Consider the following 17,966-nt stretch of genomic DNA (forward strand, 5'->3'; position numbering starts at 1 on the left):
ATTCTTAAGTACTTCCATTCTCTACACAATACATTATCAAAAAATAGACTCGACGGAAACTATTTAAGAAGTTAAAAAAAATGTTCTAAATTTCACAAACTCCCTGATAAATGTTTGATAAAGAAATAAAAGTCAAAGATTACTTTTTTCACATTTACTTCCAAATTAAATACTCAGACAAAAATAAACTTAGACAAAATTTATTTGCTTTGGTGATTGCCGATGTAGAAATTCCGAAATCAACAATATCCTGCTTATAATCAAACATGACTTATAACTCACATAACTGTTAAATGTAAATGCAATTAAATTATGCTTCTTGCAGCATATATTTACTTATTTGAAAGTCTTTGTAGTTTTGTTTCAAAAGCCCGAAATGTACGGAAAGGAATATTTGATCTTAAACACTGTAATTTAAAGCGTTCGTATTTTTCACGAATGGTAACTTCTGCCAACCTTTGAGCATGCAGGAATTCCAACTCTTGGGCTGACCAGGGAGCTTTCAAGGATGTAGAAATCGGGAAGCAAGTGGAAGTTCTTCGATGTCCGATGTCTTTATCAAATAGAATAGGGTCATCGTCAGCATTGTCATGATCGACGTATTTTGGGGGGAGTTCTTCGACTTTATTGTCATTGGTAGTAACCTCTTCTGATTGCTTTGTTTCTCCCTTCTTCGTACTTTTCTTTTCTGCACCTGTCAACATTTCAAGTTTATGTGGGATGGTGAAGTGCAAGCGATTTAACTGCAAATTGCGAAATCTAAAGCTGGCCAATTGCAACTTTGACAAAATCTCCAAGGCGATCAGTTTGTTTTTATCTACCGGTAGGTCGATCGTCAGTAAAGCTAACCTGTCATATTCGACATATTGGCCCTGCATCAAAAGTGCAATACAGCTGATATACGTCATTGTTATTACTAATTGTTCCATATCCATATTTTCTTTCTGGAGCCTTCGAAGGCACATTGTTAACCAAGGAAGAATCTTTGGGGTTTTCTTAATCTTACTTGGGTATATTAGCCCCCGTTTTTCCAATTCACCTCTTACTAAATCTGATATTGTGACAAGTGTGTTTTCTGTGATATCTGTAGAACGTTTGTCATATACAACCGTCCAGAATTTATCATTAAATGACCAAGTCAGTGTCATATTCCCATGCCTGTCATATGCTGTAACAGCTGGAAAATGTTTAAGGTCAAGTTCAAGAATACCAGCTTTTATGACTTCTGCCACTGATATATTACTTTTATCCAAGAGCAGGTACAAGCTGGGGAAAACCATTTGGGAATTTGTTCTTCTGTTTGTTGTTAACAGTTTGACCAGCGATCTAATTGTTACAGCACCGACTGTCTTAAATGTTGTCTTGCAAGATTTTATCTCTCGTAGGAAATCTTCAAAAAGAACGTAACTGGCAGCCTTGCCAGTTTCGTGCAGGTCATGTAGTAAGGCAACAACCAAATGTCGACCAATGACTCCATAGCTGCCATCCAAGTGATCGTGCAATCCCACTGACCGTTTTATCATCTTAGATATGACCTCAGATGTTGTCCATATTTCTTGTGGGGGAATGCTATATTCGTTTTGCATACAGGTTGAGTACACTTCTAAAGATAGAAATCCATAGTGGTCAGTTGAACTTCTACTGGGACCAAGAGCTCCTGGTCCTAGATTGATAGAGTAAGATGTACTCCTTCCACAAAGTGGCTTTCCCCACAAAAGTTTTTCGGAGGCTAGTTCCAACTGATAGGATTGCCAGGTGGCACGCACATTTCCTGTTTTTTTATACTCGTTCAATAATTCTTTAAGTTCCTTGCAAATCCATAAACCCAAATGTCGAATGCATGTTAGAATATGCAAAGGAAAAGGCACCAACAGAGGTACAGTTTCTAAAAGTACTTCTAGATTGGTTAAATTAATAAAATCGATAGCATTTATATGGTCAGCAACTGAATCCTGCGAAACAACAAATTCAATCCTACATGTACTTCTCCTTAGTAATGTCCAGTTGCTTTGCAATGTAGATATATAATGATCAGCGTCGCGTAGGAATGCCTCTGCTGTCGATCGTGGGAAACACATACCTCCAACAATGCAACCCGACACTGGATGATATCGACAATTGGGTTGACGATGTGGAATGTCAGCGTAAAGTTGAACAAACTGCACCTCGTTTGGAAAACGACAAATCGTCCGCAAACAAGTTTTGATATCCATTGGTCTTCCATCTAGATTGCTCTGATAGTTGGCACAGTCTTTGAATGATAAGCATGTACAAAGTGTTCCTCTGTGGCCGATGATTTGTTGCAATCCCGCAGTAGACCAAAGAAGATCAACTTCTTCAGAGTCTGACAGTATGTTTGCAGCAACATGGATATACGCAATGTAAATTGGGTATTAAAATCTGACAATGATAATCCACAGGTCATTTTTTCACCAAAGCGGAAGCAAAATATGATTGGTCTCAAAAGTCCAGTTTGGGTCAGTTGGTTTAAAGATGCTTGCAAAGCATCGAGTATTGCATAACAATCGTCAGGTAAAATGAACATTTTTCGAACGTCATTTATGTCATTCTTTTCGAGAGTTCTTCTAGCCTCTCCACGCAAAGCAAGAGCCATTAGTGTATTTTTAAAATTCTCTCTCAGCTGAAGAAATGTGGCGAGGGCTTGTTGTCTCACTTGCTGAATGGATAATGCAACTGAATGCATCTGGTGCATAGGAATTAAAGCTATCCAACATTCCCACCCTCTTTCATAAAATAGCTGGAACCCTAAGCTGTTTGAGAAGGTCATAAGTTCGCTTTTACTGTATTCTGTTAATCTGACGTGCTTTTTCAAAAAGCCTCTAACGTTCCGTAGACTTGCATTATCATTTGGAAACAGTGTGATATGTCTCACGGGCATTCTTATTGCGGCCAAAGATTTAAACTCCACAACGCATCCATCAATGTCAAAGGAATATCTCAACCATACTTCTCTTTCTACTTCATCGACTGTCAGACATCTTCCAAAAATCCGATCATCCCTTCTTAAAAAGAGTTGTGGTGTTTCAGATACAGAATTGTACGCCTTGGCTAGGTTGAAATTCTCCAACACCGTTTCAGAAAAAGTTTGTTCCGTATCTTCCATATCCATCTAAAATTTTTAAAAAATATGACGTGTTTAGACACTCGTAATGAGAAAAGCTTTTTTTTTTATAATATCTAATTTTCAACTTAGATGATGATAAGAAATAATTACCCGGCATTATATCTCAATTAATTAATTTTTTAACAAAAATATATATTAAACTCTATTCTCAAAGATCAACCTTGGGTTAAACCCGAGTATAGTCTAGGGTATATTCCGGGGTAAACCTAAATATAACTCGGCCTTTACCATGGTTTAATCCAGGGTACACCCGGGTAAAACCCAGGGTATACGCTGGGTTTAACCAAGAGTATGCCCGGGTTTAACACAGATTAAACGCGGGTTTAACCTAGAGTATACCCAGGTTTAACCCAGGGTATACCCGGGTTTAACCCATCGTATACCCGGGTTTAACCCAGGGTATACCCGGGGTAAACCCAGGGTATACCCGGGTTAAACCCGGGATAAACCCAGGGTATACCCGGGTTAAACCCAGGGAATACCCGGGTTTAACCCAGGGTATACCCTGGGTACACCAAGGGTATACCCGGGGTAAACCCAGGGTATACCCGGGGTAAACCCAGGGTATACCCGGGGTAAACCCAGGGTATACCCGGGGTATACCCAGGGTAAACTCAGGGTATACCCTAGTTGATCCCAGTGTATACACGGGTTCAACACAGAGTAAAACAATGTTAGACCTTAAGTTTAATGAGCCAAAGTTTTTAACGTAATTATCTTAATTAAGTATATCAAAAAGTTTCATTAATATCAATCATTCACTACATTTGATGAATATCTTGCTACAATTGAAATTTAATTGTAAACTATAGATCAATTCAATAGTCTATCAATTACTACCAGGAATAACTACTATGTTTATAAAATTTCATATCTATTGCTACTTAACATTAGAATGCAGGATAATGAGCAATTAAATAATGATATTAAAAAATGCAGTTACCTTTAACAAGTGAAAAACCCATATAATCCAACAAAGACACAATCAAAAGAATGATAAACACCAAATCATCAGATATTTAGAGAAAGAAATGATTGACAGTCACGTGGATTAATAGGCGGAGTCCCGCATTCCCGCACACGCATCTCGTCAAAGTGCCTATACCCTAACCCTAACCCTAACCCTAACCCTAACCCTAACCCTAACCCTAACCCTAACCCTAACCCTAACCCTAACCCTAACCCTAACCCTAACCCTAACCCTAACCCTAACCCTAACCCTAACCCTAACCCTAACCCTAACCCTAACCCTAACCCTAACCCTAACCCCTAACCCTAACCCTAACCCTAACCCTAACCCTAACCCTAACCCTAACCCTAACCCTAACCCTAACCCTAACCCTAACCCTAACCCTAACCCTAACCCTAACCCTAACCCTAACCCTAACCCTAACCCAACCCTAACCCTAACCCTAACCCTAACCCTAACCCTAACCCTAACCCTAACCCTAACCCTAACCCTAACCCTAACCCTAACCCTAACCCTAACCCCGAGCTAACCCTGATTTTTAGGGTCATCCCGGGTTTATCAGGTAAAATCTAATCCCAGACCTTGATATTCGGGGATAATGTTGTACAGAGGTAGGTCACATGAAATATCCACCAACCCTTCCCCAACGCGGAAGTTTAAGGGCTAACCCCGAGCTAACCCTGATTTTTAGGGTCATCCCGGGTTTATCATCTAAAATCTAATCCCAGACCTTGATATTCGGGGATAATGTTGTACAGAGGTAGGTCACATGAAATATCCACCAACCCTTCCCCAACCCGGAAGTTTAAGGGCTAACCCCGAGCTAACCCTGATTTTTAGGGTCATCCCGGGTTTATCATCTAAAATCTAATCCCAGACCTTGATATTCGGGGATAATGTTGTACAGAGGTAGGTCACATGAAATATCCACCAACCCTTCCCCAACCCGGAAGTTTAAGGGCTAACCCCGAGCTAACCCTGATTTTTAGGGTCATCCCGGGTTTATCATCTAAAATCTAATCCCAGACCTTGATATTCGGGGATAATGTTGTACAGAGGTAGGTCACATGAAATATCCACCAACCCTTCCCCAACCCGGAAGTTTAAGGGCTAACCCCGAGCTAACCCTGATTTTTAGGGTCATCCCGGGTTTATCATCTAAAATCTAATCCCAGACCTTGATATTCGGGGATAATGTTGTACAGAGGTAGGTCACATGAAATATCCACCAACCCTTCCCCAACCCGGAAGTTTAAGGGCTAACCCCGAGCTAACCCTGATTTTTAGGGTCATCCCGGGTTTATCATCTAAAATCTAATCCCAGACCTTGATATTCGGGGATAATGTTGTACAGAGGTAGGTCACATGAAATATCCACCAACCCTTCCCCAACCCGGAAGTTTAAGGGCTAACCCCGAGCTAACCCTGATTTTTAGGGTCATCCCGGGTTTATCATCTAAAATCTAATCCCAGACCTTGATATTCGGGGATAATGTTGTACAGAGGTAGGTCACATGAAATATCCACCAACCCTTCCCCAACCCGGAAGTTTAAGGGCTAACCCCGAGCTAACCCTGATTTTTAGGGTCATCCCGGGTTTATCATCTAAAATCTAATCCCAGACCTTGATATTCGGGGATAATGTTGTACAGAGGTAGGTCACATGAAATATCCACCAACCCTTCCCCAACCCGGAAGTTTAAGGGCTAACCCCGAGCTAACCCTGATTTTTAGGGTCATCCCGGGTTTATCATCTAAAATCTAATCCCAGACCTTGATATTCGGGGATAATGTTGTACAGAGGTAGGTCACATGAAATATCCACCAACCCTTCCCCAACCCGGAAGTTTAAGGGCTAACCCCGAGCTAACCCTGATTTTTAGGGTCATCCCGGGTTTATCATCTAAAATCTAATCCCAGACCTTGATATTCGGGGATAATGTTGTACAGAGGTAGGTCACATGAAATATCCACCAACCCTTCCCCAACCCGGAAGTTTAAGGGCTAACCCCGAGCTAACCCTGATTTTTAGGGTCATCCCGGGTTTATCATCTAAAATCTAATCCCAGACCTTGATATTCGGGGATAATGTTGTACAGAGGTAGGTCACATGAAATATCCACCAACCCTTCCCCAACCCGGAAGTTTAAGGGCTAACCCCGAGCTAACCCTGATTTTTAGGGTCATCCCGGGTTTATCATCTAAAATCTAATCCCAGACCTTGATATTCGGGGATAATGTTGTACAGAGGTAGGTCACATGAAATATCCACCAACCCTTCCCCAACCCGGAAGTTTAAGGGCTAACCCCGAGCTAACCCTGATTTTTAGGGTCATCCCGGGTTTATCAGGTAAAATCTAATCCCAGACCTTGATATTCGGGGATAATGTTGTACAGAGGTAGGTCACATGAAATATCCACCAACCCTTCCCCAACGCGGAAGTTTAAGGGCTAACCCCGAGCTAACCCTGATTTTTAGGGTCATCCCGGGTTTATCATCTAAAATCTAATCCCAGACCTTGATATTCGGGGATAATGTTGTACAGAGGTAGGTCACATGAAATATCCACCAACCCTTCCCCAACCCGGAAGTTTAAGGGCTAACCCCGAGCTAACCCTGATTTTTAGGGTCATCCCGGGTTTATCATCTAAAATCTAATCCCAGACCTTGATATTCGGGGATAATGTTGTACAGAGGTAGGTCACATGAAATATCCACCAACCCTTCCCCAACCCGGAAGTTTAAGGGCTAACCCCGAGCTAACCCTGATTTTTAGGGTCATCCCGGGTTTATCATCTAAAATCTAATCCCAGACCTTGATATTCGGGGATAATGTTGTACAGAGGTAGGTCACATGAAATATCCACCAACCCTTCCCCAACCCGGAAGTTTAAGGGCTAACCCCGAGCTAACCCTGATTTTTAGGGTCATCCCGGGTTTATCATCTAAAATCTAATCCCAGACCTTGATATTCGGGGATAATGTTGTACAGAGGTAGGTCACATGAAATATCCACCAACCCTTCCCCAACCCGGAAGTTTAAGGGCTAACCCCGAGCTAACCCTGATTTTTAGGGTCATCCCGGGTTTATCATCTAAAATCTAATCCCAGACCTTGATATTCGGGGATAATGTTGTACAGAGGTAGGTCACATGAAATATCCACCAACCCTTCCCCAACCCGGAAGTTTAAGGGCTAACCCCGAGCTAACCCTGATTTTTAGGGTCATCCCGGGTTTATCATCTAAAATCTAATCCCAGACCTTGATATTCGGGGATAATGTTGTACAGAGGTAGGTCACATGAAATATCCACCAACCCTTCCCCAACCCGGAAGTTTAAGGGCTAACCCCGAGCTAACCCTGATTTTTAGGGTCATCCCGGGTTTATCATCTAAAATCTAATCCCAGACCTTGATATTCGGGGATAATGTTGTACAGAGGTAGGTCACATGAAATATCCACCAACCCTTCCCCAACCCGGAAGTTTAAGGGCTAACCCCGAGCTAACCCTGATTTTTAGGGTCATCCCGGGTTTATCATCTAAAATCTAATCCCAGACCTTGATATTCGGGGATAATGTTGTACAGAGGTAGGTCACATGAAATATCCACCAACCCTTCCCCAACCCGGAAGTTTAAGGGCTAACCCCGAGCTAACCCTGATTTTTAGGGTCATCCCGGGTTTATCATCTAAAATCTAATCCCAGACCTTGATATTCGGGGATAATGTTGTACAGAGGTAGGTCACATGAAATATCCACCAACCCTTCCCCAACCCGGAAGTTTAAGGGCTAACCCCGAGCTAACCCTGATTTTTAGGGTCATCCCGGGTTTATCATCTAAAATCTAATCCCAGACCTTGATATTCGGGGATAATGTTGTACAGAGGTAGGTCACATGAAATATCCACCAACCCTTCCCCAACCCGGAAGTTTAAGGGCTAACCCCGAGCTAACCCTGATTTTTAGGGTCATCCCGGGTTTATCATCTAAAATCTAATCCCAGACCTTGATATTCGGGGATAATGTTGTACAGAGGTAGGTCACATGAAATATCCACCAACCCTTCCCCAACCCGGAAGTTTAAGGGCTAACCCCGAGCTAACCCTGATTTTTAGGGTCATCCCGGGTTTATCATCTAAAATCTAATCCCAGACCTTGATATTCGGGGATAATGTTGTACAGAGGTAGGTCACATGAAATATCCACCAACCCTTCCCCAACCCGGAAGTTTAAGGGCTAACCCCGAGCTAACCCTGATTTTTAGGGTCATCCCGGGTTTATCATCTAAAATCTAATCCCAGACCTTGATATTCGGGGATAATGTTGTACAGAGGTAGGTCACATGAAATATCCACCAACCCTTCCCCAACCCGGAAGTTTAAGGGCTAACCCCGAGCTAACCCTGATTTTTAGGGTCATCCCGGGTTTATCATCTAAAATCTAATCCCAGACCTTGATATTCGGGGATAATGTTGTACAGAGGTAGGTCACATGAAATATCCACCAACCCTTCCCCAACCCGGAAGTTTAAGGGCTAACCCCGAGCTAACCCTGATTTTTAGGGTCATCCCGGGTTTATCATCTAAAATCTAATCCCAGACCTTGATATTCGGGGATAATGTTGTACAGAGGTAGGTCACATGAAATATCCACCAACCCTTCCCCAACCCGGAAGTTTAAGGGCTAACCCCGAGCTAACCCTGATTTTTAGGGTCATCCCGGGTTTATCATCTAAAATCTAATCCCAGACCTTGATATTCGGGGATAATGTTGTACAGAGGTAGGTCACATGAAATATCCACCAACCCTTCCCCAACCCGGAAGTTTAAGGGCTAACCCCGAGCTAACCCTGATTTTTAGGGTCATCCCGGGTTTATCATCTAAAATCTAATCCCAGACCTTGATATTCGGGGATAATGTTGTACAGAGGTAGGTCACATGAAATATCCACCAACCCTTCCCCAACCCGGAAGTTTAAGGGCTAACCCCGAGCTAACCCTGATTTTTAGGGTCATCCCGGGTTTATCATCTAAAATCTAATCCCAGACCTTGATATTCGGGGATAATGTTGTACAGAGGTAGGTCACATGAAATATCCACCAACCCTTCCCCAACCCGGAAGTTTAAGGGCTAACCCCGAGCTAACCCTGATTTTTAGGGTCATCCCGGGTTTATCATCTAAAATCTAATCCCAGACCTTGATATTCGGGGATAATGTTGTACAGAGGTAGGTCACATGAAATATCCACCAACCCTTCCCCAACCCGGAAGTTTAAGGGCTAACCCCGAGCTAACCCTGATTTTTAGGGTCATCCCGGGTTTATCATCTAAAATCTAATCCCAGACCTTGATATTCGGGGATAATGTTGTACAGAGGTAGGTCACATGAAATATCCACCAACCCTTCCCCAACCCGGAAGTTTAAGGGCTAACCCCGAGCTAACCCTGATTTTTAGGGTCATCCCGGGTTTATCATCTAAAATCTAATCCCAGACCTTGATATTCGGGGATAATGTTGTACAGAGGCTGTTGAAATTAAATATACATTAAACTTTCCTAAACTTGGATTTTTAAAGGGATAAAGTTTTATCCACTATGTATAACTGATGTTGCGCTGTACGGACTGTTGAAAAACTAACCAACAAATTATTTTAAAGATCATTCGTTTATTAGTTTTCATATTTGTTGTTAAAACATACTCATTTTTTACTCTTATCAAAAATGACATCAACATATATTTTATGAAGTTACTTTCCTTACATCAACATAATGTTAATATAATATATAGCTTCCTGCTTCTTTTACCTTTCATTACTTTAGCAAATTTGCACTAACAAAAGGTTTACATAAAGGATAACATAAATGATAAGCAATACTTAGTGAACAGATGCTTTTCTTTTTACACAAACCATAAGCAAACTTTTATTGCAAATCATTCCCAACCAAGTTGTCTAGCTCTTGCTGGAGCTTTGTTCTTTCGTTGATTGCTCTTTTCTTCTTGACTATTTTCTTTACTTTGTCCTGTAAATAGTTGGTGAAATCCCCGCGAACGTCTGGCTTCCATCCCTCGCTCCATATGCGATCCTCCACACCATCTTTTATCAAATTTTGGATGTCTACCATTTTTGCTATTGTAACAAAACAACACTTTTTGAGTTCTCATTCTATCTCAAAGCATAAGCATTACGAATAAATGAAACTGGCATTCATTCTTTTATCTTAATTTAACTATAAACGTTTCCCCGTTGCTATACATGGAGTATATTATACTTACTTGGAGAAATGGTTTCCTGCAATCCCAGCCAGTAATGAATGTACGCTAGCTGTAACTTCGAAACTTTTTCCTGTTCTTTGCGGTAGCTCCTTTCGATTCTCTTGAACACTTCCGCGACTTCTTTTCTTATGTTTTCATTTAATTCTTCCACAGATGTCGCGATCTTAGCTTCTGTTTCCTCTTCTTCAAATTCTTCATTGTCTATCATTTTTCTCTTTTTAGGATTTACTAGAGCCATTTCTAACTCGTCTATTCTCGAGTTCACTTGACTAATTTGGAAGGAAAGTGCGTTTTCAAATTCAGGCTTCACCTCTTTATCAATTTTCTTATGAATCTGGTCCAAATCAGCTTCGAACTTGGCACATTCTGTTCCTGAGTCCAATTTTTTTTCAAGGTTTTCAAGCTTAATACCAACTTCTCTTATTTTACGACTGAACTTCCCGAGAGTCTCAAGGACAAATTCTCTTAAGGCTTCATACTTTGGATCGTTTTCATCTATCAAATATGATTCATAAACATGCATATAAAGTTGTAATATGCTTGCTATATTAAACAATGTTTCAATATCTATGTTATAAAAATTACCTTCGGATAGCCAGTCATTCTCCATACTGCTATTTAATTCAAGACAAGTGAGGAATCTGTAATACACAGAAACATCGTAAAATAATTAAAATAAACGTATGTGACAAAATATTTTGTTTTATAAGAACAAAACCAATTGTGTTTGATTGAGTCATTTTAATCTTATCTATGGAAGTCTGTACATATTCTAAAATTGTAGAATGGTTTAATATTATTATTTTTTTATTTGAACTTCCTTTAGACAAACAAGAAATTAATTTTGCATTCTAAACATTCTTTATCATTAGGTATACTGATTACTTTCATTTAATGAATTGCTTACCTCTCCTAAGAAAATCACCGTCTGCACTGAAGGAGTGACAAGGAAACAATGACTGTGCTTTCTGTGTTAACGTTAGCAGGCGCTCTGAGTGATGGGAAAGACTAGTTAACACGGCTTGTGTATCATCAATCCATAAGCTCAACGTTCGAGTAAGCATTTGCAACTGCCAAATATTAGTGTTACTTTGTCCTGTAATTGCAAGTTATGGTAAAAGATTATCTTGCCGTTTTAAATTATAAAACAGTTCAAAAAGAAGTGAAATAGTTCATTCATACTTTTTTGTGCGTGATTTATTTAGTACGCTATGTTTGCGGACAAAGATCTGTCTGCGAACTTAAACCATTAATAATTATACACTATGATAAAAAAAAATTCAAAACATTTTCAATTTTCTTATTCAACATAAATGGAGACTTTGTGAAATCATGACCTTGAAGAAAAAAAAACCTTTCTCAGTATTTAATTGAAGTTCTTAGTTCATTAGGTTGATTCACAAGAAACTTTTAGCCATCTAAACAATTTTTTATTCTTAAGTACTTCCATTCTCTACACAATACATTATCAAAAAATAGACTCGACGGAAACTATTTAAGAAGTTAAAAAAAATGTTCTAAATTTCACAAACTCCCTGTTAAATGTTTGATAAAGAAATAAAAGTCAAAGATTACTTTTTTCACATTTACTTCCAAATTAAATACTCAGACAAAAATAAACTTAGACAAAATTTATTTGCTTTAGTGATTGCCGATGTAGAAATTCCGAAATCAACAATATCCTGCTTATAATCAAACATGACTTATAACTCACATAACTGTTAAATGTAAATGCAATTAAATTATGCTTCTTGCAGCATATATTTACTTATTTGAAAGTCTTTGTAGTTTTGTTTCAAAAGCCCGAAATGTACGGAAAGGAATATTTGATCTTAAACACTGTAATTTAAAGCGTTCGTATTTTTCACGAATGGTAACTTCTGCCAACCTTTGAGCATGCAGGAATTCCAACTCTTGGGCTGACCAGGGAGCTTTCAAGGATGTAGAAATCGGGAAGCAAGTGGAAGTTCTTCGATGTCCGATGTCTTTATCAAATAGAATAGGGTCATCGTCAGCACTGTCATGATCGACGTATTTTGGGGGGAGTTCTTCGACTTTATTGTCATTGGTAGTAACCTCTTCTGATTGCTTTGTTTCTCCCTTCTTCGTACTTTTCTTTTCTGCACCTGTCAACATTTCAAGTTTATGTGGGATGGTGAAGTGCAAGCGATTTAACTGCAAATTGCGAAATCTAAAGCTGGCCAATTGCAACTTTGACAAAATCTCCAAGGCGATCAGTTTGTTTTTATCTACCGGTAGGTCGATCGTCAGTAAAGCTAACCTGTCATATTCGACATATTGGCCCTGCATCAAAAGTGCAATACAGCTGATATACGTCATTGTTATTACTAATTGTTCCATATCCATATTTTCTTTCTGGAGCCTTCGAAGGCACATTGTTAACCAAGGAAGAATCTTTGGGGTTTTCTTAATCTTACTTGGGTATATTAGCCCCCGTTTTTCCAATTCACCTCTTACTAAATCTGATATTGTGACAAGTGTGTTTTCTGTGATATCTGTAGAACGTTTGTCATATACAACCGTCCAGAATTTATCATTAAATGACCAAGTCAGTGTCATATTCCCATGCCTGTCATATGTTGTAACAGCTGGAAAATGTTTAAGGTCAAGTTCAAGAATACCAGCTTTTATGACTTCTGCCACTGATATATTACTTTTATCCAAGAGCAGGTACAAGCTGGGGAAAACCATTTGGGAATTTGTTCTTCTGTTTGTTGTTAACAGTTTGACCAGCGATCTAATTGTTACAGCACCGACTGTCTTAAATGTTGTCTTGCAAGATTTTATCTCTCGTAAGAAATCTTCAAAAAGAACGTAACTGGCAGCCTTGCCAGTTTCGTGCAGGTCATGTAGTAAGGCAACAACCAAATGTCGACCAATGACTCCATAGCTGCCATCCAAGTGATCGTGCAATCCCACTGACCGTTTTATCATCTTAGATATGACCTCAGATGTTGTCCATATTTCTTGTGGGGGAATGCTATATTCGTTTTGCATACAGGTTGAGTACACTTCTAAAGATAGAAATCCATAGTGGTCAGTTGAACTTCTACTGGGACCAAGAGCTCCTGGTCCTAGATTGATAGAGTAAGATGTACTCCTTCCACAAAGTGGCTTTCCCCACAAAAGTTTTTCGGAGGCTAGTTCCAACTGATAGGATTGCCAGGTGGCACGCACATTTCCTGTTTTTTTATACTCGTTCAATAATTCTTTAAGTTCCTTGCAAATCCATAAACCCAAATGTCGAATGCATGTTAGAATATGCAAAGGAAAAGGCACCAACAGAGGTACAGTTTCTAAAAGTACTTCTAGATTGGTTAAATTAATAAAATCCATAGCATTTATATGGTCAGCAACTGAATCCTGCGAAACAACAAATTCAATCCTACATGTACTTCTCCTTAGTAATGTCCAGTTGCTTTGCAATGTAGATATATAATGATCAGCGTCGCGTAGGAATGCCTCTGCTGTCGATCGTGGGAAACACATACCTCCAACAATGCAACCCGACACTGGATGATATCGACAATTGGGTTGACGATGTGGAATGTCAGCGTAAAGTTGAACAAACTGCACCTCGTGTGGAAAACGACAAATCGTCCGCAAACAAGTTTTGATATCCATTGGTCTTCCATCTAGATTGCTCTGATAGTTGGCACAGTCTTTGAATGATAAGCATGTACAAAGTGTTCCTCTGTGGCCGATGATTTGTTGCAATCCCGCAGTAGACCAAAGAAGATCAACTTCTTCAGAGTCTGACAGTATGTTTGCAGCAACATGGATAGTTGTACGCAATGTAAATTGGGTATTAAAATCTGACAATGATAATCCACAGGTCATTTTTTCACCAAAGCGGAAGCAAAATATGATTGGTCTCAAAAGTCCAGTTTGGGTCAGTTGGTTTAAAGATGCTTGCAAAGCATCGAGTATTGCATAACAATCGTCAGGTAAAATGAACATTTTTCGAACGTCATTTATGTCATTCTTTTCGAGAGTTCTTCTAGCCTCTCCACGCAAAGCAAGAGCCATTAGTGTATTTTTAAAATTCTCTCTCAGCTGAAGAAATGTGGCGAGGGCTTGTTGTCTCACTTGCTGAATGGATAATGCAACTGAATGCATCTGGTGCATAGGAATTAAAGCTATCCAACATTCCCACCCTCTTTCATAAAATAGCTGGAACCCTAAGCTGTTTGAGAAGGTCATAAGTTCGCTTTTACTGTATTCTGTTAATCTGACGTGCTTTTTCAAAAAGCCTCTAACGTTCCGTAGACTTGCATTATCATTTGGAAACAGTGTGATATGTCTCACGGGCATTCTTATTGCGGCCAAAGATTTAAACTCCACAACGCATCCATCAATGTCAAAGGAATATCTCAACCATACTTCTCTTTCTACTTCATCGACTGTCAGACATCTTCCAAAAATCCGATCATCCCTTCTTAAAAAGAGTTGTGGTGTTTCAGATACAGAATTGTACGCCTTGGCTAGGTTGAAATTCTCCAACACCGTTTCAGAAAAAGTTTGTTCCGTATCTTCCATATCCATCTAAAATTTTTAAAAAATATGACGTGTTTAGACACTCGTAATGAGAAAAGCTTTTTTTTTTATAATATCTAATTTTCAACTTAGATGATGATAAGAAATAATTACCCGGCATTATATCTCAATTAATTAATTTTTTAACAAAAATATATATTAAACTCTATTCTCAAAGATCAACCTTGGGTTAAACCCGAGTATAGTCTAGGGTATATTCCGGGGTAAACCTAAATATAACTCGGCCTTTACCATGGTTTAATCCAGGGTACACCCGGGTAAAACCCAGGGTATACGCTGGGTTTAACCAAGAGTATGCCCGGGTTTAACACAGATTAAACGCGGGTTTAACCTAGAGTATACCCAGGTTTAACCCAGGGTATACCCGGGTTTAACCCATCGTATACCCGGGTTTAACCCAGGGTATACCCGGGGTAAACCCAGGGTATACCCGGGTTAAACCCGGGATAAACCCAGGGTATACCCGGGTTAAACCCAGGGAATACCCGGGTTTAACCCAGGGTATACCCTGGGTACACCAAGGGTATACCCGGGGTAAACCCAGGGTATACCCGGGGTAAACCCAGGGTATACCCGGGGTAAACCCAGGGTATACCCGGGGTATACCCAGGGTAAACTCAGGGTATACCCTAGTTGATCCCAGTGTATACACGGGTTCAACACAGAGTAAAACAATGTTAGACCTTAAGTTTAATGAGCCAAAGTTTTTAACGTAATTATCTTAATTAAGTATATCAAAAAGTTTCATTAATATCAATCATTCACTACATTTGATGAATATCTTGCTACAATTGAAATTTAATTGTAAACTATAGATCAATTCAATAGTCTATCAATTACTACCAGGAATAACTACTATGTTTATAAAATTTCATATCTATTGCTACTTAACATTAGAATGCAGGATAATGAGCAATTAAATAATGATATTAAAAAATGCAGTTACCTTTAACAAGTGAAAAACCCATATAATCCAACAAAGACACAATCAAAAGAATGATAAACACCAAATCATCAGATATTTAGAGAAAGAAATGATTGACAGTCACGTGGATTAATAGGCGGAGTCCCGCATTCCCGCACACGCATCTCGTCAAAGTGCCTATACCCTAACCCAACCCTAACCCTAACCCTAACCCTAACCCTAACCCTAACCCTAACCCTAACCCTAACCCTAACCCTAACCCCGAGCTAACCCTGATTTTTAGGGTCATCCCGGGTTTATCAGGTAAAATCTAATCCCAGACCTTGATATTCGGGGATAATGTTGTACAGAGGTAGGTCACATGAAATATCCACCAACCCTTCCCCAACGCGGAAGTTTAAGGGCTAACCCCGAGCTAACCCTGATTTTTAGGGTCATCCCGGGTTTATCATCTAAAATCTAATCCCAGACCTTGATATTCGGGGATAATGTTGTACAGAGGTAGGTCACATGAAATATCCACCAACCCTTCCCCAACCCGGAAGTTTAAGGGCTAACCCCGAGCTAACCCTGATTTTTAGGGTCATCCCGGGTTTATCATCTAAAATCTAATCCCAGACCTTGATATTCGGGGATAATGTTGTACAGAGGTAGGTCACATGAAATATCCACCAACCCTTCCCCAACCCGGAAGTTTAAGGGCTAACCCCGAGCTAACCCTGATTTTTAGGGTCATCCCGGGTTTATCATCTAAAATCTAATCCCAGACCTTGATATTCGGGGATAATGTTGTACAGAGGTAGGTCACATGAAATATCCACCAACCCTTCCCCAACCCGGAAGTTTAAGGGCTAACCCCGAGCTAACCCTGATTTTTAGGGTCATCCCGGGTTTATCATCTAAAATCTAATCCCAGACCTTGATATTCGGGGATAATGTTGTACAGAGGTAGGTCACATGAAATATCCACCAACCCTTCCCCAACCCGGAAGTTTAAGGGCTAACCCCGAGCTAACCCTGATTTTTAGGGTCATCCCGGGTTTATCATCTAAAATCTAATCCCAGACCTTGATATTCGGGGATAATGTTGTACAGAGGTAGGTCACATGAAATATCCACCAACCCTTCCCCAACCCGGAAGTTTAAGGGCTAACCCCGAGCTAACCCTGATTTTTAGGGTCATCCCGGGTTTATCATCTAAAATCTAATCCCAGACCTTGATATTCGGGGATAATGTTGTACAGAGGTAGGTCACATGAAATATCCACCAACCCTTCCCCAACCCGGAAGTTTAAGGGCTAACCCCGAGCTAACCCTGATTTTTAGGGTCATCCCGGGTTTATCATCTAAAATCTAATCCCAGACCTTGATATTCGGGGATAATGTTGTACAGAGGTAGGTCACATGAAATATCCACCAACCCTTCCCCAACCCGGAAGTTTAAGGGCTAACCCCGAGCTAACCCTGATTTTTAGGGTCATCCCGGGTTTATCATCTAAAATCTAATCCCAGACCTTGATATTCGGGGATAATGTTGTACAGAGGTAGGTCACATGAAATATCCACCAACCCTTCCCCAACCCGGAAGTTTAAGGGCTAACCCCGAGCTAACCCTGATTTTTAGGGTCATCCCGGGTTTATCATCTAAAATCTAATCCCAGACCTTGATATTCGGGGATAATGTTGTACAGAGGTAGGTCACATGAAATATCCACCAACCCTTCCCCAACCCGGAAGTTTAAGGGCTAACCCCGAGCTAACCCTGATTTTTAGGGTCATCCCGGGTTTATCATCTAAAATCTAATCCCAGACCTTGATATTCGGGGATAATGTTGTACAGAGGCTGTTGAAATTAAATATACATTAAACTTTCCTAAACTTGGATTTTTAAAGGGATAAAGTTTTATCCACTATGTATAACTGATGTTGCGCTGTACGGACTGTTGAAAAACTAACCAACAAATTATTTTAAAGATCATTCGTTTATTAGTTTTCATATTTGTTGTTAAAACATACTCATTTTTTACTCTTATCAAAAATGACATCAACATATATTTTATGAAGTTACTTT

General features: G+C 40.2%; 1 protein-coding gene across 1 annotated transcript in view; it reads right to left on the minus strand.

The window, feature by feature from the left end:
* The window catches only part of LOC117688652 (uncharacterized), a 32,861-nt gene that overhangs the window by 12,087 nt on the left and 2,808 nt on the right, over nt 1-17,966 (minus strand). Inside the window, exons 6-12 of the mRNA XM_066068885.1 lie at nt 12,831-13,632; nt 12,281-12,518; nt 10,978-11,033; nt 10,393-10,887; nt 10,062-10,246; nt 1,007-1,808; nt 457-694 (exon numbers count right to left, since the gene is read on the minus strand). Coding sequence (XP_065924957.1) covers nt 457-694; nt 1,007-1,808; nt 10,062-10,246; nt 10,393-10,887; nt 10,978-11,033; nt 12,281-12,518; nt 12,831-13,632 — 2,816 coding nt within the window. The remainder of the gene's footprint in view (nt 1-456; nt 695-1,006; nt 1,809-10,061; nt 10,247-10,392; nt 10,888-10,977; nt 11,034-12,280; nt 12,519-12,830; nt 13,633-17,966) is intronic.

The sequence above is a fragment of the Magallana gigas genome, chromosome 8 (assembly GCF_963853765.1).
Source record: "Magallana gigas chromosome 8, xbMagGiga1.1, whole genome shotgun sequence".
In the NCBI taxonomy this organism is placed as follows: domain Eukaryota; kingdom Metazoa; phylum Mollusca; class Bivalvia; order Ostreida; family Ostreidae; genus Magallana; species Magallana gigas.